Genomic DNA, 24,765 nt, shown 5'->3' with positions numbered 1-24,765 from the left:
CTTTCCCCGTACGCAATCGAGGTAGCGAGCACCGATCTGACCCTCTCGGCCGTGTTGCTTCAGGAACGGCACGAGCAGCTAAGACCAGTGGCTTATGCCTCCCGACTGTTAGACCCGGTAGAACAAGGATTTTCAGCCTGTGAGAGGCACCTCCTTGCTGTCTTCTGGGCAGTGCAGTATTTCTCATACATCACCGGACTAAACCCCATCACCATTCTAACCGAACATACACCCACACAGCTACTACTAGACGGTCGACTGAAGGACGGTTCAGTTAGCCAGATTAGGGCAGCTAGGTGGACCCTACTTTTACAAGGACGGGACATTACAGTGAAACGGACGCGCACACACACATACTTAGCAGACAACCTCCAATACCCCGGACAGCCCCATGACTGTGAAATTGTAGCTCCCCTGCATAACACAGGACCCTTTTTAGCAAAAACACCCCCCAGGAAGATAGGGAACCCGAAACAAAGCCCCCAGCCCACAGACACGTGTGGACCCTTGAGGATTTATGTAGACGGTTCCTCCACAGTTTTAAATGGTGAGCGTATCACAGGATGCGGCATCTATGTAGAGGACGCGCAGGGGCGCGCTCTCGAAGAGATAGCTCTTAAGTTACCAGGTCACTTAGGCGCGCAGGCAGCAGAGCTAGCAGCCATAGCGTACATAGTGGACCACCCCGATTCTTTCCCCAGCCCAGCAGACATATATTCAGACAGCTTATATGTATGCAATAGCCTAACAGATTTTCTGCCCCTGTGGAGGACACGAGGTTTTGTCTCCGCAGACGGAAAACCCCTTCCATCAGCCCCCTTACTCCAGCATATCCTAGAGAAAGCGAAGGACAGGACCTTCGGCATTATAAAAGTTCGAAGCCACCATAGGTCATCACCCCCTGGGAATGTAAAAGCCGACGCATTGGCTAAGGCAGGTTCCAGGAGAGGACACTTATGGACCCCCCCAGCTAGCGCACCAGCTAGCGCCCCTGTGAGCGCAGTACAAGTCTCACAAACAGAGGTTAAAGATCTCGTGGCAGCACAGAAACAGGACGGAGACCTCAGGGAGGTTTTCAAGGGAAACTTTGTGCCTGCGTACGAGCACTTTAAACACACACTGACCACACATGAGGGTGTGATCATTAAGGACCAACTTTATGTGGTCCCACAGCAGGACAGGAATCAGATGATTGCCTTGTTCCATGACGGACACGGGCATCAGGGAATTGATGCAACAACGAGGCACCTCAGGCAACTCTGTTGGTGGCCTAATCTCAGGACTGATGTCACACATTACATTGAGAATTGCCTGATTTGTGCTCAGAATAACCCGGAGAGGTATTCTAAGAAAGCACAACTTCGGCATACTCGCCCAGTTAACGGCCCTTGGACAAACCTCCAGAACGATTTTATAGGTCCATTGCCCCCTTGTAGGAATGGCTATAAATACGTTCTGGTAGTCATCGACACCTTTACCAAATGGGTAGAGGCATTTCCCTCACGAACAAACACAGCTAAGACAGCTGCAAAGATCCTGACCCACCACATCTTCACGAGATGGGGTTTACCCCGAAGTATTGATTCGGACCAGGGATCTCACTTTACAGGACGGGTCATGAGGAACGTCCTGACAATATTCGGAATCAAACAGAACTTCCATATTGCGTATCATCCACAGTCCAGCGGGATTGTGGAGCGCATGAATCGGACCCTAAAAACTACCCTTAGGAAAATGGTTCACGAGAATAATTCCACATGGGATTCAGTGCTCCCATTTGCACTTATGTTCATAAGGAACACTGTCTCCACATCAACAGGATACACACCACATACACTCATGACCGGACGCCCTATGAAAGGTACAGAATTCCTTTTAGGACTGGACATGACAAGCCCCGAAGTGACGGCCCTCACACATGAAAAGGCAGTTAAAGATCTAGTTGAGACTGTGAGGTCTGCACAGCTCGCAGCCGCAGTCCAGCTAGGGAAACGCCGACAGCAACGTACTGCCTGTTTCAATAAGACCGTACACACCACAGAATTCCAGGTTGGGCAACAGGTAATGTTATCTGTTTATAACCCCAGCAGTTTTTTGGCTCCAAAATATTCCGGTCCCTACTCAATTTCGGACAAAATTAGCCCCTCCGTTTACAGGATAAAATATCCTAATGGGAAGACCGCGTGGTTCCATATAAACCAGTTAAAGGCATATGGAACACAGGCCAACCATGCTCACCATGTCCTGCTGGATGCAGCAGAACACTTCACCCCGCCCACCAGAGACACTTTTCCACCATCCCCCTCACAGACCAGTTCATCAACGGACTCGCCCACGACTCCGCCCACAGACCACTACAGACCACGCCCCGACACGCCCACAAGCTGCCACAGCAGAGACAGTAGGACTGACACTGACTCTGAAGACAGCGACAGCACACAGCCATACAGCCCACACTGCACCAACTACGACCCCGACTCCAGTGACCCCATGGAAGTCACCTACCTCAAACATCCAGAACCACCACCCGACCCCGACTACCCCGACAACACACTCGACACTACACAATGGCACAGGGACAATTCCTACAGACTTGTCCGCAATGACGAGAGTGACCCCCGGTCACACAATTCCAAAATAGCATGCCTGATCCACACAAGGGTGTGGGATCCGGGAGAGCAGGACGACACGGTGTCTGACTCCCGACACGGCAACCCCTTTGTGACCCTGTTCACAGAGGCAGAATCAAAGTGAGGTGTCCAGATGATGTAAAATAGGAATCGTTTGAGGGAAACGATGTCCTTTCTGATGGAACCTGCACGTATGTTTGTCTTCATTTTATGTTTGTTTGTTTTCAGGAATGTACATTGTTCAGCTGGAGGATGGACATCTTCTTTTCAGCTGAAAAGATTGTGACCACCTCACATACACGTTAGTTTGTCTGCCGAAACTTTTGAGAACTTCGGTTTGATTGGAGATCCTTTCCAAAGCTGTAAGGCCACACGCCAAATAGCTTGTCCGCAGATATCTCTGAGAACTTCAGTGATGTCCTCAGTTGGAGCATCTTGGCTCCCTTGGTTTTTTAGGTGCCCCTCTATTCGGCGAAATAGAGGCTGCAAGTCATGGTCAACACATTCGTACCCGTTTCTTTCCAGGTTACTCAGGCAGTGGACAAACGGCACTGAGGACCCGCCCTGTCTGAGAACCAACCCTTGGTCAGCCAAGCTCGGGTATGGCACAGCACGCCCTACCCGGGGATCCCATCCAACTCGTACCCGTCGCGGCCCATACGCAACTCATTCGGATGTTTATTTCAAAGTTTGTTTTCATTTTACGTTAGGTAGCCCTTCGGCCGCCATCCCACATGCTATTTACATCCGGGAACATTCGGATGGTAAATCAGCCAAGCCTGCGAGACGGCTCGCAGAAGGAAGGATTGTTAGGTGTATGCTGGTCTTTAAATTCGCTTTTTGAAAAAAAAAAAAATGAGGGGAGTCACAGGGTGTGACTTAGCCAGTCATTTTAAAGGGTCAATTGGGTTTTGAAAGACAGATGCACTAACAAGTAAAGGTCTTAAACTGTGTACTGACAGATACTGTGCTTGATCCCAAAGGTTTCAAAGGACGAGACAGAGGTCGAAGCCAGGATTGTCAATACCGGAGGAAGAAGGAAGAGAAAGAAGAAGAACAGCAAAATGATGGAAGCCCACTTATTACTGTTTAATGTCATATGTATATGTGTGGAAACAAGACACGTTTCCCCCACAACCCCCACCGTAAATGTTTCCATTACAGCAAACCCCCAGTGCTCAGCTCTGATCAGCGAGGTTCAGACCTGGTGTACTAAATTCATGACGTGGTACTCCATGTCCTACATAATCGAATCACTGTTGGTGATCGCGATCCTCATCATCCTAGTGCAGACCCTCAGGTTGAGGAAATGGAAGAGGAGAGCCTCTCGTTCCAGCACCTCACCCATCTATAGAGTTCAATCCCCCATCTTCGGATTCCACCAAACCCCTCAACCCCTCACTGATTACAACACTCTGTAAATAAAATTCAGCCATGTATTATATTGTTCCATACTCGACTGCCGAGTTGGGAAGTGTGATGTTGTGGTGTGAATGGTTAAGGTTTTAGAGTGATTAAATGTTTAAGTTAAGGTTAAGGTTAATAGTGATAGGTAGAGGTTCCCAGTTGTAGTAATGCATGTCCCTTTTGACATAGGGCCAAGTAGAGATGTTAGTTAAAAAAAATTTCTTCTTCCCATAGTTTAGGAACAGAGTAGAACAGGAACTGGCAAGAGGTCAGAGAACACAAGGAAGGCAAAGTACATAGGTGATCCTTCACAATAGTATGATTGTGAGGATCACAAGGAGGGAATGTAGCCATGCTGGCCACGCAAAATGGACACTGAGCCAAACTAAAATGGAAGGCAGCAGGGAAAGCCTGTTTAGTAAGAACAGACAGCCTGCTCTCAACTAATTAGCATTTTGCAAACAGCAAACCAGTTTTCTGGCCAGGTGCAGATCTCCAAGCAAAGGTGTTAATGGCAAAGCGCTTAACATCCTGATGAGGCAGCCCAGATCCAGACACAAACAATGGCAACATTTCCATCTCAATGTAGCAGTTAATTGGTGGAGTAGACAGGATGGCACCAGAGTAACAAATATCGAAACCACCCCCCCCCAACATCGAGGAAAGCCCCGCATTGGAGGATTTCGAAGGTAGCCGTTTGGAAACGTTCCAATCGGTACCGAAAGGTAGAGCCCGCCTAGAAGGGGGCAAGGACATGAGAGAGGGGTATAAAAGCAAATCCCCCACAGAGCCCCGGTCTGTTAAACCCGTGCTCCGGCTCTGACTGACATCTTGCATCCTGACTCCAGCCGTTGAGCACCAGCCGCCGAAACCGTAAGTTCAACGCTCGCTACGCGATCCAAGCCCACTAGACTCCCAAGTACCAGAACGCTTGCTGAAGGCTGCAGTGCCAGACCAGGACGAAGGCCTCGTTCTCTGACCTTGCCTGTTCCTGTTAGATAAGTATTCTGTTTGCTAAAGTTTAGTTATAGCTTAGTCTCTTAGTGTGTGCATGAGTATTTATTATAACTGTATAATAAATATTGATCGTTTGAACTTTACTAATCGGTGTATCGTCTTTATTACTTTGAACTTGACCTTGGAATACTTGTGACGTTGCCTATACGGCAACTGGCGACTCCAGAGCTAAATAATTACATAGAACAGAGCCTAGTAGTGTTAAGCACACGTCGAACTCGGAGGCGTGTTAATACACTCCAATAAACGCGTTTTACGCCCATAGTAAAACGTGCAACACCGCTAAAATCTGAGGTGTGCCACCTCATTTAAATATTATAATTACCGGTCCACCTAGAGCGTGTTAGTGCTGACCCACAGTCACCCTGGCTAAACCAATAGGAGTGTTCATGGATAAGTGGCAACTTTGCATTTTTAAAAAATAATTGACATCCTCTTTCCCGATTGTACAGGGGCAGAGGGGTTTCAAAATCTTCCTCTGCCCTCAAGCGTGTGTTTTTGCGTACCCCTCCAACTTTCTGGTCTCTTCTCAAGAAGGCAATAAATCTTGCATCTCAAAGTGTGAGCCCATTCCTTGCTTTCTCCACTCCCCCCCCCCCCCCCCCCCCCCCCTTCTCTCTTTCGAACAATTACATTGCTTTGTAAAAGTTTGCCATCTCTCCTTCACTTGCAGATGAATATACTGGTTGATACCGGGAGCAGTAACTTTGCAGTGGCTGGTGCACCATATGGTAATGTGAAGACCTACTTTAAACCAGAATTGTGAGTATTCCGATATTGACAAGTAAAACACGACACGGGAGAGGGAGTTTAGAATTGCAGAAAAGTTGTTGTAGAAAACCGAGTTAACGCTAACGTTTTGAGTTGAAATGACTGCTTCAGAAGCCATATGGGCGCAAAACATTAACTCCTCTTGTTTCATTCTCCACAGATGCTACCAGGCCGGCTGAGTATTCCCAGAACTTTTCTGTTTGTATTTCCGATTGCCAGCATCTGCAGTATTTTGGTGGTATTACAGGATAATGTGGTTACCGGGAATCTTGTTGGAGAAGCATTTCATACTGATTTTAAAGGTCTTATTGTGGAAATGTTTCTATTTTTACACTAGTCACATTGAAGGGCCGTGGCCCAAATGTCTCGAGGCTGAAATAGAACCTAATGGGTGGGGTTTGAACAAACTTGCAATTATCTCCAATCTTTCATAGTCTCGGGGTGTCCCAAAGCAGCTCATGACCACTTTCAAAAGTGAGGTGATTGGTATGTAGGAAAAGACAGAAGCCCGTGTGTACGCAGCAAGTTCCCACAACCGGTTAATCCGTGCATGGAGCTCAAGAGAAAAATGTTGGCCAGGGCACCAGCAGAACCTCCCTGCTCCTTAAAATATGTTGTGAATTGTTTTATGTTCATCTGGGTCTAATGTACCGTTGTGAAGATGGCGTGTCCAACAAAGTGGGACTCCTTCAGTGCTGTGCTGAAGCGTCAGCCTAGATTATGTGCTCAACGCTCTGGAGTAAGGTTTGAACGTGCATCTTGGGGTCAGAGGTGAGTGCTACTATTGAGCCAAGGCTGACGTATCAAATGTGCCGACACTCCTTTGGCAGCACCTTCCAAACCTGTGACCGCTAGCACCCAAATGAAGAAAGACAGTAAACCAGTGGAAAAACCATGACCCGGTAATCCCAAATCCACACACCATCCTGCCCTGGAAATATATTGCTGTTCCTTCACTGCTGCTGGGTCAAAATCCCAGAACACCCTGCCGGACAGCAGTGTGTGTATCGACATCACATAAGCAGTTCAAGCAGATAGTTCTCCGCCATCAACACCACTTCAAGGGCAATTGAGGGTGAGCAATAAATGCGTGTAGGCAGGAACATATGACTGGCGTGTAGACAGGAAGGAACATAAAGAGGAGCATGAGTATGCCATATGGCCCCTCGACCCTGCTGTCAATTCATGGCCGATCATCTGCCTCCACTCTGCTCTCTTCCCTATCCCCATATCCTGTGATTACTTCAAAGGCACCATTTTGGTGTGTGTAATTTCCACTTGGCTCTGTCGGATTACACACAGTTTCTATTATAGATGTGGAAAATCAACAATGGAACCGGTTGTTGGGAATTACAGGCAGGCTTGGATTATTCGCTGGCGTGACATTTGTATGAATTCATTATTTGGGCAGCAATGGAGTTTTTGTTTTAAGAGTTGCATTATTTGAAATGCTGCTGCACCTTGTCTGGATTTCTGAATTTAAATGCGTCACATGGTGGCCTTGATAGTTGCTCAGTGTTTGATTAGTGTTATCTGTGTGGAAGGGAATAATCTGAATGTTTAGGTAATTCTCCTGCCAAGTTTGTGTGTTTGTTTTAGCTGATTCGTCATTGTGACCCAGAGTTGTTTTTCTCTTCATTTCACACCATTTTGAAAATGTCTGTAAACTAAATAGTAAAGACAGATCTGAGACTAAGACTGACTATGGGAAAGCATCAAATGTCTAGGTGCTGAAACATCTTCACGGAAGGATGTTAGAGGTTTGGAACTCTCTCCCACAAACAGCAGTTGAAGCTAGAATTGATCATTTTAAATCTGAGATGATAGTTTTTATTGTTGAGCAAAGATACAAAGGGAGATGGGCCAAGGTAAATGGGGGTAGGCCACAGACCAGCCATGGTCTCGCGGAATGGCGGGGGCCCCGAGGGGCTGAATGGCCTACTTCCTATAATTATGTCAAAATTACTTTTCGATACTGGACTATTTGAGATGTTTAATATATGTGAATTGCTATCAGCAGCTTTAAAAAGTAATTTTGTCAAGAATCTTGAATCAGATGTGCTGGGAATGTGTGAGAATTCCCAAGGTGAATGTTTCCTAGACCATTTAACTTGTGGTTCTCTGCAATGTGACCCTTCAAAAGATTTGCCTGTTTGCTCAAAAGGTGAAGATGCATTTAAAACTCACCAGCTAGCCCATGTCTTCACTCCTACTTCACTGAGGATTTGCCTCGACTTGACCAGCATCTGTTTCCTAACTTTACTGGGTGGAAAAAATGGCTTCCGTATTCCATAATTTTGATTGCAGCACGGTGGTTAGCACTGCTGCCTCACGACGCCAGGGATCCAGGTTGAATTTCCACCTTGTGCGGAATCTGCACGTTCTCCTTGTGCCTGTGTGGGATTTCCTCTGCGTGCCCCACGCTCTTCCCACAGTCGAAAGATGTGCAGGTTAGGTGGATTGGCCATGATCAATTGCCCCTTAGCGTCTAAAGGTTAGGTGGGAATATGGGGTTGCCGGTGTGTGCGTCTGGGTGGAGTGCTCCTTCAGAGGGTGGGTACAGACTCGATGGGCCAAATGGCCTCTGTCTGCACTGTAGTGATTGACAATAATATTTCTGTTTCTATGTTGTATTTAAACCATACGTAAGTTGGGTCAAGTAGATTTAATTTGTCTGGTCATCAGGTGGTGCCGTGGTTAGCACTGCTGCCTCACGCGCCGTGGACCTGGGTTGGATCCCGGCCCCGGATCATTGTGTCTGTGTGCGTCTCACCCCCTACCAAAAGATGTCCATGATAGGTGGATTGGCCATGCTAAATTTCCCCTTAATCGCGGGGTGGGTGGGGGGCTGGTTATATAGCAGCATTTTACTATTTTAAAGATGCAATGTTAAGTTTAATTTTGAGTGACTTGTGTTATTTTTTACTGTGGGAAATGGGCAGGAGGCCGTGGTCCAGATTGGGAATTGGCTGCAGTAAGCAATAGACTGTTATTTATTCAATTGGGCATACTAACCCAAATGTTAGGAGATACAAAAGTTTGAGGAAATGTACTGACGGGTTCAAAAGCAGCTTCTTCCCCTTGTTACCAGAGTCCTGAATGACCCTCTTATTGACTGAACTGATCTCTCCACAGATCTTCTCTACTGAGTAGTACTACACTCCGTATGCCTCACACAATGTCCGTGTCTATGTATTTACATTGTGTGTTTATCACATGTCCTGTTTTTTTTTCATGTATGTAACGATCTGTCTGGACTGTATGCAGAACAATACTTTTCACTGTACTTCAGTGCACGTGACAATGAATCCAAATTTGCCATGTATGAAGATCAAAGTTTGGGCTCATAATCTCTGTAAAGAAAGAGTTTTTAAAAATTGCCATCCAGCTGCACATATGGAACCGCACTTTGGGGAGGAAAGGCCATATTAGTCTATTTTCCAAATGTCAATGTGCTGTTCTTCAAGACTCTTCCTTATGAAGTCAATGAAGGCCCTTTCTGAACCTATTGTTGTCCCAAAGTATTTCACAGCCAATTAAAGGCTTGTTGAAGTGTTCTAACTGTTCCAATATAGGGAAAGGTGACTGCACCAGATTCTTCGCTTGGAAGCTTATTAATCATGCAAAACACCTGGCGGGCCAACAGGTCGTCCAACCGCCCGCCGTCAACTTGCAGGTTCCAATGTCCAGGTGCTATATGTCAACCCCAGTCCAGCACACTCATTCGAGCTGATGGTGTCTTCAAGACTGTGAATCTAAAGGCAAAAGGCTAGCAGCCTCAAGAAATAGTCTGTATCTTCACTCAATCACCCTCTTCCTGAGCCCATCACCTGTGAGGCACCCATGCCCCACTTGGACCTCAACCCACCCCATCTGGAGTCTCCCGACATTCCCTTCCAGTAGATGGTGTGGTATCCCTTTAACCCCCTTTGTGAGTGTTTTGTGCAGTCTTGTTGGGATATAACTTTCTTCCGCCTCCCTTTTGTCGTCCATTGTTCTTCATCCTCGTGCACCTCTGCCTACCCTCTTGCCCTGCCACCACCTGCCCTTATGCAGCCCTCCATCCACATTGCCCCCTCAGCCCTTGTATCCATTCGCATCCCCACCCTCGTCTCTTGCCCATCCCCAGTTGAACTTTGGACAGTTGAAGTGGAGGGTCCATGAACCCTGCAGCACAGAGCTATTTGCTAAGATAGCTCTGCCTGGCACTGGGGTCACAAACCAGTCTGCCCCAGCATTCAGCATACAGCAGGAGCGGCGCAATGCGATGGCAGGTAGGCTACATTGCATTCGCCGCAGCCTCGAGCGAACTGAGGTCTGCCTCGCGCATGTCACTCTCTCCGTCAAACAGTTTTGCCACTGACGTGATTTCCCGCTGACCTGATTGGAAGGCCTGACGAGATTTCAACGACCCACGTTCTCCCCGTGTTTGCGTGAGTTTGCTCCGGGTGCTCCGGGTTCCTCCCACAGTACAAAGATGTGCAGGTTAGGTGAATTGGCCATGCTAAATTGCCTCTTATGGTGTCCAAAAAGGTTAGGTGGGCTTACTGGGTTATGGGTTATGGGGATAGGGTGGAGGTGTGGTCATGGGTAGGGTGCTCTTTCCAAGGGCCGGTGCAGACTCGATGGGCCAAATGGCCTCCTGCACTGTAAAATCTATGCTCTCTGTTTTAATGAGCATTCATGAGATGTAAGTGGTGTTCACGGCACCAGGCAGTGGGAAAACCAACATCCCATTGGGTGGGGAGGGGAGGGGGGGTTTGCGAACTGTTTTGATCCTGTGGGTTTCTGACTTTTAGCTCCCACTGGATTGTCTGCTCCTTTCTTCCACCAAACCCGCTGGTGCAGAGAAGCAGAGAAGAGGGTGGTGGGATGGGAGAATTCCGCCCTATGGATCTCTATCTTGACAGTTCCATTTGTCCCGCATTCCCATCTTTTGTGTGGGAGAATTCCCGATTCCTACCCATTGTGTAGAGAGAGAAATGCTTCCTGATTTTTAAAAAAATTTCCACCCCTTGTGATCTTGACTTTAAATTCTGTCCCTCTATATAATAATAATAATCACTCCGACTGGGCTTCAGCGAGTATTGACGTGAACACTTCAGAGGTACACAAATTGATGCCTCATGGAGGATATTTCTTTGAAAGAAAAGAGATGGTCATGCTATACAAGAACCTCCTCTCACCTTCTCTCCAGATTACGAGCCTACCCTTCTGTTTTGTGTTTGTTTCACTTCACCTTGATGCTGATGGGGTTAGTAGAAGCATGACCAGTTCCAAAGTGAAGAGTGGTGGTTGAATAAATCGTCATCAGGAAGTAGAACGTTTTTAATTTTATTTTCAAAGTCCATCAAAATTCTTGTATAAGATTCTCTGGCTGGCAGCCACCTACCTGTAGACCGAACCCATTGTACCAGGAAATGCAGCGATTTGTGGAGTGGTAAATCCAGTATGTTTTGCGTGTGAGACACCTGATGAGGAATGATTGCTGCCAACTCCAAAATGGAGAAAGAAAGAAAGAAACGATGTGAATGGAGAAAGGTTTAATGTAGTTTTGGGAGTTCAAAAGGGTGCAGCAAGATAGCAAGGGTGGAATGGGCAGTGGGGAGGAAGATGAATATTTTAAAAATACATTTTTAAAAAAAACATTTTGAGTACCCAGGGCGGGATTCTCTCAGCCCAGGGCCAGGTCGGAGAATCCGTGCGAATGGCGCAAATTGCACCACGCCGGCATGTGATTCTCCGCAGAGCGGACCGGCATGGTTGACGGGGCGCCGGTCGGGGGCCGTTCTACACGGCTGGCCCGCCGATTCTCGGGCCGGGATGGGCCGAGCGGCCATCGTAAAAAAAAAAAAAGCCGAGTCCCGCCGGCACCTTCCACACCTGCTCTCAGCCGCCAGGAACTCAGCGCGGGGGGGGGGGGGGGGGGGGCGACCTGTGACCTGTGGGGGGAAGGGGGTGCCTGACCCCGGGGGGGAGGGGGGGTGCCTCCGATGTGGCCTAGCTTGCAATTGGGACCCACCGATTGGCGGGCTGGCCTCTCTGGCTGGGGGCCTCCTGGGACTAGATGGCCCCTGCGCCATGTTGCATCGGGGCCGGTGCGTTGGCGCCGGTGCCATTGCGCATGCACGGATCCCGCGGCGCCCATTTGAGGCCGGGATCAGCTGCTGGAATGGCGTGAACCGCTCCAGTGCCGCGCTGGTCCTCTGTAGGGACCAGAATTGCTGATCCTGAGACCGTGTTGATGCCGTCGAGAAACGTGGCGGCGTTTCCAACGGCGTCAACACTTAGCCTCAGGATCACAGAATCGCGCCCTCAATTCTTCCTTTTCCAATTTAAGGGGCAATTTAGCGTGGCCAATCCACCTACCCTGCACATCTTTCGGTTGTGGGGGCGCAACCCACGCAGACACGGGGAGAATGTGCAAACTCCACACGGGCAGAGACCGGGAGCCGGGATCGAACCCGGGTCCGTGATGCTGTGCTAACCACTGCATCATCATGCTGTCCGATGTGGAAACTGAAATGAGCAGAAAGTTTTTGTGGACGTGTGAGTGAGGATAGAATAATGTTGCTGGTGTATGCATGGTCATGGTGAAGGAGCCTGAAGTGAGGAGAGAAGCGGGTGCAGAGTCCTACACGAGGAGATTGTGGTGTGTGTGTCAGTGATTGGATGAGAGCAGTGATCAGCGAGGGAGGGACGAGTAGTGCCCAGGCAACATTTGTTGCAAGGTCAGTAAGTACACGTGGAGGAAAAAGGGAATCCAAGCTTGTGCCGGTGGGGTTTGATGAGGTGACTCCAGTAGCAGTCACCTACAAATTATGAACGCAGGCCACAATTTTAACTCTTGTGTGCAAATGTAGGGGCTCTAACTGGAATGGGCAAGAAGTGCCCATGGTGAGGTCAAGGCCATTTGACTCCTGGAGCTTGGTTGGAAGAGGTTCAGAGAAGGTTCAGTCGACTCATTCCTGGGATGAGAGGATTATTTTGTGAGGGAAGGTTGAACAAGTTGGGCTATTAGAATTTAGAAGAATCAGAGGTGACCTTATTAAAATGTATAAAATCCTGAGGGGTTGGTGAGGTGGATACCAGGAAGATGGCTCCACTTGTGGGGGAAGATTAGAGCTAGAGGACACAGCTCCCCTTTTTTTAAAAAAAGAAAATGAGAATTTGTTTTCTTTGCGGGTCATCCCTGTGTGAAACTCTTCACAGGTCCCGGAGTATCAGGTGGGCCCCCAGTGGGTTGTTGAACGAAGAGGCCGGCCACAGTGCTCAATGCCTCACAGACAGAGGTGAGCCTCCACTCTACTGGGGCTGGTTTAGCTCACTGGGCTAAATCGCTGGCTTTTAAGGCAGGCCAGCAGCACGGTTCGATTCCCGTACCAGCCTCCCCGGACAGGCGCCGGAATGTGGTGACTAGGGGCTTTTCACAGTAACTTCATTGAAGCCTACTCATGATAATAAGCGTTTTTCATTTTTCTTTTTCTTCCTCAGAATGTCGTGGAGGTCAGGTCTAAATTTGTTCAAGGCAGAGATGAATGTAATAGGGGGAGGGGGAAACAAGATCACAACCAGACTGACCATATTATTGGATGGCACAGCAGGCTCGAAACGCTGAGCGGCCTACTCCTGCTCCCAAGTCGTATGTTCCTGTGGCATCCAGGATGGACAAATTGCTCAATCCTAATGAAAATGTCTCGAGGACCGGGAATTGGGAGCAGGATTTGCATGTGATGTTGTGGGTGGTTTGGTCCTGAGGGATCCTGTCACCATGGTTGCGGGGGGGGGGGGGGGGGGGGGGGGAGGTTGCAATAACTTGAGGAGAAGGCTCACTGGGGGCAACCTGGGATGTGCAGGAACCAAAAGAAAATCCTGTTGGCCATGCCAGCAAGCTCAGATTTTGATTTCTGTTTTCAATGACTTTAAACCCACCTCGAGTGTGGTAGGATGTGCAAGGAAGGGTTAAAATCAAACTTGAAAGTTAGAATGCTACTTGCATATTTTTAGTCCTGCTGTGTGACAGAAAGCCAAAAAATAAATTAAACCATCGGTCAAAGGAAGAGGGAGTTTCCATGGAGCTGTCAGCAATTGAAATACTGACGAGAATTCATTACCCAATTACTAAGATGCATGACAGCAAGTGTATGGTGCAAACAACATGGTGTAACAACAACTGCATTCTACACAGATTTCTATTCGAGGAAACGTCTGAGAGTAAGATTGCCTCAGTTTGCAGTAGGTCTCACTGTACCCGAAGTGTCCTTGAGAACATAGATGCTTCTCGTCTTCCAGGAGATTCCCATTCCCCAACAAGAGAGAAAGTCCCAAAGTGCTGTCGAGACTGTTTGGCATTATAATGGTTGAAATCCATGTCATTTGAATCCTGGATTTGTTTTTTGAGGGATTGACCTTCGTGATAAAAGATGTTAAAGGCTGTCAAAGACATGGAGACCAAGTCACGAGTGCCTCACCGAAGTCGGGCTCCTACATCAAGAATGTATCTGAGACTCAGCATGTACAGATATGTCCAACAGAAATGCTGTAGCTCAACTGTGTAGGCTAAGGGTGAACCGTTCACTTACTTATGGTTTAAATCCAGTCGAGGTGTGGGACTAGATGTCCACAATGATCAACGTACCTCGGTTTCTTCTCGGGCCAAGGCCTGTAACACCTAGAAGGACAGTGAATTGTTTTTACACCAGCCCTGTGCGTTCACTGAGAATTTGCAGAAATGTCCCCACCTCCATCTTGGCTCAATGGGTGAGTCGACACCAGGCGGAACTGCCACTTCTAAGTGTGCTCGGCACAACCTCCTCAAAGACACCAGTGGATGGAAGCCCAATCTTTAAGGGGACCAACACCTTGCACACTCTGGTGAACAACTGTCAGCACTGAAAGTATTAATGGGCACCCTGCCTTCCGCTGTAGATGCATGGCCACTGCCTTGTGACACGCAAGTCGTGAATGGATTTCTGGCACCTGTCTTCATTGACCTGTTAGAAACATGGCAGTTTTATACTTACCTGTTTATTGTATGTACCACACAGCAAGTAAAGACCATTACATCCTCCTCTGACTGTAAATATACCCTGTAAATCAATGGAAAGCTCTGCTTTTACAATGTGAGACATGACCCCATATGTGAACCATCAGTGAGTCGCCATGGTGCCTTGCTCGCAAATATTCTAATGTCCCACCTCATCCACTTATTTCTTAATTTTTCTAATTAAAGGGCAATTTAGCGTGTTCAATCCACCTATCAAGCGCATCTTTGGGTTGTGGGGGTGAGACCCATGCTTACACATGTGCAAACTCCACACGGACAGTGACCCGGGGCTGGGATCGAACCCGGGTCCTCTGCACCCTGCGGCTGCATGCTAACCACTGCCCCACCGTGACACCCACCTCAGTCCAGTTTTGCCTTGAGTGAATGCTCACCTCTGTCTGTAAGGCATTGAAGAGCACTGTAGCCGGCCTCTTCGTTCAACAACCCATTGGGGGCCCACCTGAGACTCCGGGACCTGCAATTCTGCAGGGGCGGCTGTGTTCTCTGGCGTATGTGTTATTGAGGGCTCTGGTGGAAGGACCAGAGAGACTATGAAAGATGCTTGTGCAAGAACTGCTCACAGCACCCTCCATCATCCTCTGAAATTTCCTCAGCCCTGGGTTGGCTTTCTGTAGTTTGGATGGTGGGGCCTGCTGGTGTGCGGCACTACCCATTCCAGCAGGTGTTATGCCACCAGAGTGAATGTCCTGTTGGGAGTACATGGCTCCTCCAATGTTCCACAGAATTCAGTGCTCAGACGCTGAATGGATTGCTGCAGATTACTGAGTGAGCCTTGCACTCTTTGCAATGAGTTACACTATTGCATCTGCTCAGAGTGATGCTGCATGTAACTCTCCATGAGATTATCCAATATACGATGGTTGGAGCTCGTGTGGTTGAGCACCCGAGATGAACCCGTCACCATTCCACCTCTCAAGTGCTTGAGCACCCTTTGCTTTGGAACTCCCCCAGATGTCTGCACCTCCTGATCCAAGTACTGTGCCGAAATAAAGTGACTCTTGCGCCAACTGGAACATAAAGCCTTTGCCCTCCCTCTTCCAAGTGGGTGGGGCTGTGCGCTGATGTGTCTCACTCTGACACACTGTAACCTAGGGTGGTGACCTTTGCCATGTGCAGGCAACTCTAAACACGCGCTACATCCCCCGGCAGATTTTAGTATTAATGTTGATGGATTTTATGCTGCTCAGGTGGGGTGCTGCTTCCTCTGGCATCTCATCCTCAACAAGGGATGATCTGGATCTGGGGAGTGGCCATGCAGCAACCTAATCTGACAAAAATGAGGTAATTAGTGCGAGCCTTGGTCACTGAGCACACCTGCACTTTCTGAGTGGCTCTCTCCTCCACTGGACAAATCACCACCCTCTGGCTCGTGCACTACCCGCTCTCTCCTCTGTTCAGACCATAACCTTTTGCGTTTGGACTTCTCTAGTTCCCCTCTTCTGCAAGTAACCAGTAATGACGGGCATTGAATCCGCATCCAGGGATTGGACCTCATCAAGTGGGTGTGTCACAGTGGCCATTCGGATGATACCCCATTAATGCTTGGGAATGAGAGAGTATCATATCGATTTGTTCCCCCTTGTTGAAGGGGACGTGTGTGCACGTTTGTAACCCACCTGATGTGTTATTCAGCCAGCACCCATGCCAGAGGAAATGGTGTGCTTCTGTCAAACACGTCCTGTCCAAGCAGAGTGAGTCATGGAACCGCTTCCCGCATGGTATCTACGATCTATCTGCACTTGACCACAGCTGTGATTGCCTGCCAAACACTCTTGGCTACAGATGGGAGATTCCTTTTCCCTTCTGAATAGACGGTATCCCTCTGACCTTCAACCTTCTGCACCAGGAAGTTCTGGTCGCAGAACCAGGAGGCTGCAACTCCATGAGAATCCCTCAATGCTCCTCTGAGACATTCTGCCATGGCCGTGAAGAAAGCACATGGCTACGTCAGGATTCTTGCTCTGCACAAAGCGGCAAAGAGAACCTTGGTTTCGAGTTGTGCACAGACTGCTGTGTGGGCAGAGCAGGTGATGGCAATGGAGATAGGTTGGATGGACTGTGCTTGGGTGTGGGAACCCCAAAATGTCCTTCTGTTCTCGAGCTTGGAGGACTCTACTGGGCTTATCCCTTGGAGTCACTTCTAGCTGTAACGGTTATGGCCAAGGTACGTTTGGGCCATATTTGGAAATGAGAGATGTGAAAAGGGTATTGAGGATGGTCCTGAGATGGACTCTTTTTGGTATAATATTCCTTTCACTTGCTGTACAGGGCCATGACCAGCTGAAGCTGCCAAAATGCCTCCATTTACATGGCTGCTGGATTGCCAACCTTCAATTAGGCCTGACGCCTCCAGGAATTGAAGATCATACTCCAAGACCTGCAGAAGCATCATGAGGGCACTCATTTCTTTTTATCATTTTCTCTTTAGTAGATACCCATCTTCTCCACTTTTTAATATCTTTGTAAGAGAGGCCGGCTGACTGTCGAACATCATCCAATTGGATAATGAGTCTTTTTGCTTTCCAATTGATGTCAGAAGGCAGTACGTCACAAGGATGGACGTGTTGGCTGATGAGTGGGGGCAAGTCGTGATGAAATATGCAGGAATGCATTTAATCACAGCTTGGCAACCCTATTGGTTGGGTATGATGGATCTTTGCCAATGGTCGATCATTGCTGCTTGGCCACTTTGGGATCCGCTTTTGATCGTGCTCTTCTGTTGAATTTTGCTTTTTCACTCCCCAGTGAGGAAATGACTTGCATTTGTTTGCCATCTCTTCCCATCGTGGGTTATGACTGAACTTGTGGTTCACCAGGTTTGTTCACATATCATCCTGACCTAGATTGGCACTTGTTCAGCAACAATTTTTAAGCGTCTCATTGTGTTTGACTCACCACCTGCATCCTTGTTCCTTACACATGTGCCAGTGGCAGACTTCACAATCTAAATTGCTCATGATGGACCATCTCTGGCAGCATTAATAACCGGCTGACGAAGTTTTGCAGCTTTTTCTTGCATGACAAAAGTTCTGAAATCGCCTCTCATTCCCTTCTGGTGACCTGGTGTCCAGAAACGGCCATTTTTTTGATATCGTGCCTCCGTTACAAAATGCCTGCAGGTGGGCCTGACTACAACCCCCCACCCTGGAACAAAAATAGTGTTTCCAGAGCCACTTTTCTTTCTCCGAGGTGGGCTCATGGAGCTGGTATTTTCCCCGTCTCTCAGTGCACATCTCGCAGGCCTGTGTTCGTTAACAGGCGATACAATGGGCGCGATTCTGCAAACTCGTTTTACTCGAGCGAGAGCGCAACAACACTGGTGAATAGCAAAGAGGCCAAAAACCAGAACCGGGGAGGTGCAGCACTGATTGGGAGTGGGCCGCCATGGGCGCGGTGGGGGGGTCCAACCGTGCATGGGTCCATGGGGGGGGGGGGGGGGGGTCCAACCGTGCATGGGTCCATGCCAACCTCTGGACTATGTTCCAGGGCAACTCTTGTCCCTTCCTGTTTGCTCAACAAAGACCCATAACTCCCACTAACCGTGGAAGCCTCTGGCCGTGCGGCTGAAGGCTATTGTCAATGGGAATTGGCAATCGTGGTTCGGTGAGCAGTTCACACGTTGCAAATGGATTCCCTTGGGTGGGCGGGCCATGTAACATGTGGGGCACATTGCCTATCATCCCAATCACACCTTGATGCAGGGACACTGTGCCTGAACACTGTGGGAGGCAGCACCGCAGACGCAGAAGCCAACCTTCAATCACCCATGGGGTGGCCTCCTTCTGCACTGTAAATTCTATAAAACAGTAACAAACGGATTAAATTGTTATTTAAACACACGCCAGTTGATGCCTACATTACCATGGATTCTGAGACTCATTGGTGGCTTCAAAGACTACATGTGGTTCATTCTTGCAGTCTGCAAAATCTTCAAATCTCTGTTGACCTCCATGGCTTCACTCGATGATGGGATATTTTATTCTCTGTGTTTCATACCATCGAGCCCTGGTACTATGTAATGTTCTTGACGGATGGCCTGATTTATATTACAAGATCACTTGTAGCTAAAGCTATAAACAATTTGTTAACCTTAACTGTGGGTCAAATATATACAAAACAACAGATGAATAACTGTACGAACATGCACAAGCAACCTCTCTCCCAGTTCACTCGTCAGTCTGAGGTTTCCTGTGTCTAACATTCAGTTGTATACTAATGAGACTCCTAGTGGTCAGTCAATAAATTGCAACACAACCATGATATCACTGCACTTAGGATCTGATGGTCACAAACCCATGACTAAAAGAACTTTAGTTGACACAAGTGTCTGCAGGTTGAGTTGTGATCTTTTATTCATAGAATTTACAGTGCAGAATGAGGCCATTCGGCCCATCGAGTCTGCACCAGCTCTTGGAAAATGCACCCCACCCAAGCCCGCACCCCCACCCCACCCCCATAACCCAGTAACCCCACCCAACACTAAGGGCAATTTTGGACACTAAGGGCAATTTAGCATGGCCAATCCACCTAACCTGCACATCTTTGGACTGTGGGAGGAAACTGGAGCACCCGGAGGAAACCCATGCGCACACGGGGAGAACGTGAAGACTCCGCACAGACAGTGACCCAAGCCGGGAATTGAACCTGGGACCCTGGAGCTGAGAAGCAATTGTGCTAACCACTATGCTACCGTGCTGCCCAACGTGGGCATGATGAATAGCACATGAGGGAAGCCTGCTACTTGGGCAAAGGCCATGGTGCTCTGCATCTGAGACAGCAAATCTATAGGGAAATTAATGTGCTTCCCCACATAAACAAATAGGGCATTAGTTGCAGCCTTGTGCTGCTGAATGGGATATACCAGACAGCCTTCTGATGATCACAGGAAAGATCCTGAGGCATAGAAGTCGAGTGATGTTATCTTCACTGGCAAGACATGGGGTAGATGGAGTGTGGCTCTTGAGTATTTCTGAATCATGCGGAAAATCTCTGTCACCACCTCGACTTGACCTCCGTTACCTTTGACACTGGTTCTCTGTCATGTCGAGGTATGATGCTCCAGTCTTAACTGGTTGTCCTGCCTTTCCTTTACCTCCCCCCCCCCCTCCTTGGTGGGTGGGCAGCAACCTGTTCCTCCTGATTAGCTACCCTCCCTCTGGCCACATGGTGATTGACTATGGCCTCTGTGTGAGGGTCGTCCATCTTCTGTGCATCTTTTACACAAAGCACTCTGCTCCCCGCTCCAGCATTGAGTTCCTATCTGGAAGCCGGTGCATGAGTTAGTAGGGCCAGAAATAATTATCCCTGTGAGGCCACGATCCCCACTCTCCTCCCCTTTTGCTTGAGGGAAGATGGTTGGGGATTTATTCTGTGCCATTTGTAGGGCAGTGCATCAAGGTGTAACGCAAATCGCGCAGTGGTACCTATCTCTCCAATTGACTCCTTCGGCTGTCCAAACAGTTGCGCCAAGTTCCAACCTGCTCTTACCAGGTCTATTTAGCAAACTTTGGGATCCACACTACTAGGCCAAAATCCCGGAGGAGTGGAGGAGCTGTTGATTTAAATGACCAACTGATTCAGTAAAAGATGAGTGTTTGAAAAATGTCCTGCCACCGTTTCCATTTCCAGGGAAAATGGGAAGTGCTGTGTTCACGTGCCGGTCTTGAAATTTTTGGAAGTTTCCATTCTGTTATTTTGGCAAGGCAGAGAGCCCCCACCCCCCTCCCCCCCGGCCCAGGACATTGCGCAGAAAATGTGGGCCCTTGGACTCGTTTCTGTAATCTTTCACATCGCCGGCGATCCCGGAAAGGGGCAGACAAGTCCTTGATTTCGGATTTCTTTCCTAAAAAGAAAAGCACAGCCTGACACTGCCGTCCTGCCTCCGTGCATCCTGGATTGGATTTGAACCCACACCCTGCTGGCAGAAAGGTGAGAGTGCTGCCAGCTAAACACAGCTAACAGCGAGCCACGATTCTGAGCCACACAGAAGATTTCTGTGATCAATCTCCTAGAAACTGGCCTGTCAAATAAATTGTAATTTCCCCTTGCCCTCAGCTATAAAGATAGGCCCTTTATTTTCTTTGAAATTAAATTTTAAGCAAAAGTTGCCTGAAGAGCAGGCTGGCTAATGTCGTTTTAACTAATCAGTGCTCTGAAGAACAGCAAGACTTGGCTAGTTAATTGGAAACCAATTGCTTCTTTGGTTCTTTCCTTTGGGCTTTCTTTTCCACCTCCTTGCTTTGTGTTGGATCATTTTTTTTTGTTTGTTTGTCCCGTACCCCTCCAGTAGATAAATAGCAAAATCTAGCAACGATGGACAGATCCTTGTGCCTAGTACATTATTTAATTTAAAAGATAACTTTGCTTGGTTTTATCGGTGTTTATTACTCTTTCATGCTATTAATCATTTCAGCCTTGCACTCGAATTAGTGTTTCAGACTTCAGCGTTGGTTTTTGACGCTCCGCCAAGCTCCTCGGGCGGTTTAATATCTGGTAATTATTAACCAAGGCTCAGCAGATATTGCTTGCTGGGGTGTAAAATACTGAGACTGTGTCCTAATTGAGAGTCTGCATAGCAAATCGGGGGCTGGTTTAGCATAGGGCTAAATAGCTGGCTTTTAAAGCAGACCAAGGCAGGCCAGCACGGTTCAATTCCTATACCAGCCTCCCCAAACAGGCGCCAGAATGTGGCGACTAGGGGCTTTTCACAGTAACCTCATTTGAAGCCTACTTGTGACAATAAGCGATTTTCATTTCATTTCATTTCAAGTGTACAGAAATCTAATGGAGAAAAGTCACTTTTGGATTAGGCCTTGCCACTGAAAGCCAGATGGGTTGAGAAGTGAAGTGTGACAGGAGGTGTCTTGCTCACTGGCACTCGGGTGGTAAGTGTGGAATGCTCAAAGGAGTCATTTTTGTTTTTGTTTTCTGGTTCGGTCACATTCCTTTTCTTTGTCCCCGTAGCCAAGCTGTCTCTGTACGTTACCTTCGCCATAGCAAAATGCAAATTACTGCGGATGTTGGAATCTAAAACAAAAGCAGAAAATGCTGGACAATCTCAGCAGGTCTGACAGCGACTGTGGAGCTAGAACGTTTGGGTGACTCTTTTGTAACTATATTGCCCATGTTAGCTGAAGAGCTGTTGACTTTTTGGAGGGAGGTAAGAGGCAAGGGAGACGGCAGCAACATTCTTTGCTGCCAGCCAGTCACCAGGGGGTATTTATCTCTCTCTCTTCCCCACCCACCCACCCAATAACATTCTTGCCATTTTTACAACTCTTGTTTCTTGGAACTTAAGGTGCATTTGAGGATTGCACTGATGAAACTATTCTTGAGATGAAATAACTTATTTCCCCCTCTTTGTCTCCTCTCCATATCTCTTGCCTTGCTGGAGTCCATCTTCAACCTGCCTTCTATACCATGTTAAACTCTTTTTCAGGTGATGTGGGTATTGGTGGTTTGGCCAGCAGTTTTCTTTTTCTTTGTTCAACCTTATTTGCCCTAAAGAAGGTGGTGATGAGCTGCCTTCTTGACCACTGGATTCCATGCAGTGTAGGTGCACTCATAGTGCTGTTAGGGAGGGAGTTCCAGCATTTTGACCCAGTGGCTGTGAAGGAATGGTGATATATTTCCAGTAAGAAGTCTTACAACACAAGGGTGGACGCAAAGAAACTGTTTCCGTTAGGCGAGGAGACGAGGACCCGTGGGCACAGCCTTAGAATTAGAGGGGGTAAATTCAGAACAGAAATGCGGAGACATTTCTTCAGCCAGAGAGTGGTGGGCCTGTGGAATTCATTGCCGCGGAGTGCAGTGGAGGCCGGGACGCTAAATGGCTTCAAGGCAGAGATAGATAAATTCTTGATGTCGCGAGGAATTAAGGGCTATGGGGAGAATGCTGGTAGGTGGAGTTGAAATGCCCATCAGCCATGATTGAATGGCGGAGTGGACTCGATGGGCCGAATGGCCTTACTTCCACTCCTATGTCTTATGGTCTTATAACACCAGGTTAAAGTCCAACAGGTTTGTTTCAAACACGAGCTTTCGGAGCACTGCTCCTTCCTCAGGTGAGTGGAGAGGTACAATGCTTGGAATGCGAGCATTTGCGGTTAATCAATGTTGGCGGATGTGTTCCTTGGTTGGATCTGCGGGTAACCGTCTGTAGTGTTCCTGGTTGTTGAGTTGCCGGTATACTTCTTTGCAGTAGTCCATTCTGTTTAGTATGATGGTGGCCCCTCCTTTGTCTGCTGGTTTGATGACGATGTTGCGGTTGGTCTTGAGAGCGGGGATGGCATTGCGTTGCGCTTGGGTGATGTTCGGGGCTGCCTTGTGAATGCGACTGATGAACCTGGCATTGACACGACTCCTGACGGCTTCAGCATACATGTCGAGTCTAGGGCAGCGGCCTTCCAGAGGGGTCCAATTCGACTCTTTCCTTTTCGTTTGCTGCACCGCAGATCTCGCGGTCTGCTGTTCCGGTTCATTGGTCGTCTCCTTGGGTTCGCTGTCGGCCTCTTGGGGTCTGTGGAATAATTCCCGGAGCCTCATTCGCCTGATGAATTCCTCCATGTCTGCCGCGAGACTGATGGGGTCCATTTTGGTGGTGGTGCAGAAATTGAGCCCTCTGCTGAGGACTTCGATTTCATCTGGTTGAAGGGTGTAGTCTGACAAGTTGACAATAGATTTCCCTGTATTGTTTTCTACTGTGGTACCGTGGGAAGCTTGGTTGCTGCTGGTGGTGATGCCGAGTTTCTCAAGCTTCCTGTTCTTGGTGTGCATATAGGTGGCATAGTCTCGTTGTCTCATCTGTTTGGCGGTGTTACGCAGCTGGTCTGCTGTGCAAGTTGAGAATATGGCCTCTATCTTGGTTTCCAGGTTGCGTCGACTGCTGTAGAGCTGGTGTACGAGGTGTTTGAGGAGTATGCCAGAGGTGCGGCGGAAGAGTCTTTCAGCGTAGTCTGTGTTGTAGGTCGACTTGAGTGGGTTTGTGATCTGTAGCCCTTTCGGGATCTTGTCTGCTTTCTTGCATCTTTGTAGAAACTTAATGTCAGTGTCTATATGCGCGATCTTCCTGGAGATCCTCTCCACTTTGAGCCAGCAGTTTGCGGTGTCAATGGCAGCCATGATGTGGAGATGCCGGCGTTGGACTGGGGTGAGCACAGTAAGAAGTCTTACCCGCAAATGCTCGCATTCCAAGCATTGTCTGGCATCTCTGACTTTGTCTAATATAAATGTTTCTGGAACATACCTCTCCATTCACCTGAGGAAGGAGCAGTGCTCCGAAAGCTAGTGTTTGAAACAAACCTGTCAGACTTTAACCTGGTGTTGTAAGACTTCTTACTGTGCTCACCCCAGTCCAATGCCGGCATCTCCACATCATGATATATTTCCAGGTCAGAATGATGAGTGGCTTGCAGGGGAATTTGCAAGTGGTGATGTTCCTTTGAGATTCTAAGTGGTAGAAGTGGCAGGTTTGGAGAGTGCCGTCAACAGAGACTTGCGTTCCTGTAGTGTATCTTGTAGATGGTATACATGGCTGCTACTGTCCGTCAGTGGTGGGGTGAGTGAATGGTGGGGTGTTGGCACCCCATTCAATCAAGAAGAATGATTTGTCCTGGATGGTGTGAAGCTTCTTGTGTTGTTGAAGCTGCATTCATCGAGGCAACACACCAGAATGTGCCTTGCAGATGGCTTTGGAGAGTCAGGAAGGCAACCACATTACTGACTTCTGTTTCTGGTTAATGATCACCCCCAGGATGATAGTGGGTGATTCAGCGATGATAATGCCATTGAATGTTAAGGGCAGATTCTGTCTTTATGGAGATGGTCATTGCCTGGAATGTGTAGTGCAATATGTTATCTCACAGAGGTGACCAT

General features: G+C 48.2%; 1 protein-coding gene across 1 annotated transcript in view; it reads left to right on the top strand.

Annotated features, from left to right (window-relative positions):
- Positions 1–24,765, top strand: part of bace2 (beta-secretase 2) — a 79,954-nt gene that overhangs the window by 12,869 nt on the left and 42,320 nt on the right. The window contains exon 2 of the mRNA XM_038801469.1: positions 5,728–5,816. Coding sequence (XP_038657397.1) covers positions 5,728–5,816 — 89 coding nt within the window. The remainder of the gene's footprint in view (positions 1–5,727; positions 5,817–24,765) is intronic.

Source organism: Scyliorhinus canicula, chromosome 7 (assembly GCF_902713615.1).
Source record: "Scyliorhinus canicula chromosome 7, sScyCan1.1, whole genome shotgun sequence".
NCBI classification, from domain to species: Eukaryota; Metazoa; Chordata; class Chondrichthyes; order Carcharhiniformes; family Scyliorhinidae; genus Scyliorhinus; species Scyliorhinus canicula.
This window is presented reverse-complemented; position numbering and strand designations above follow the sequence as displayed.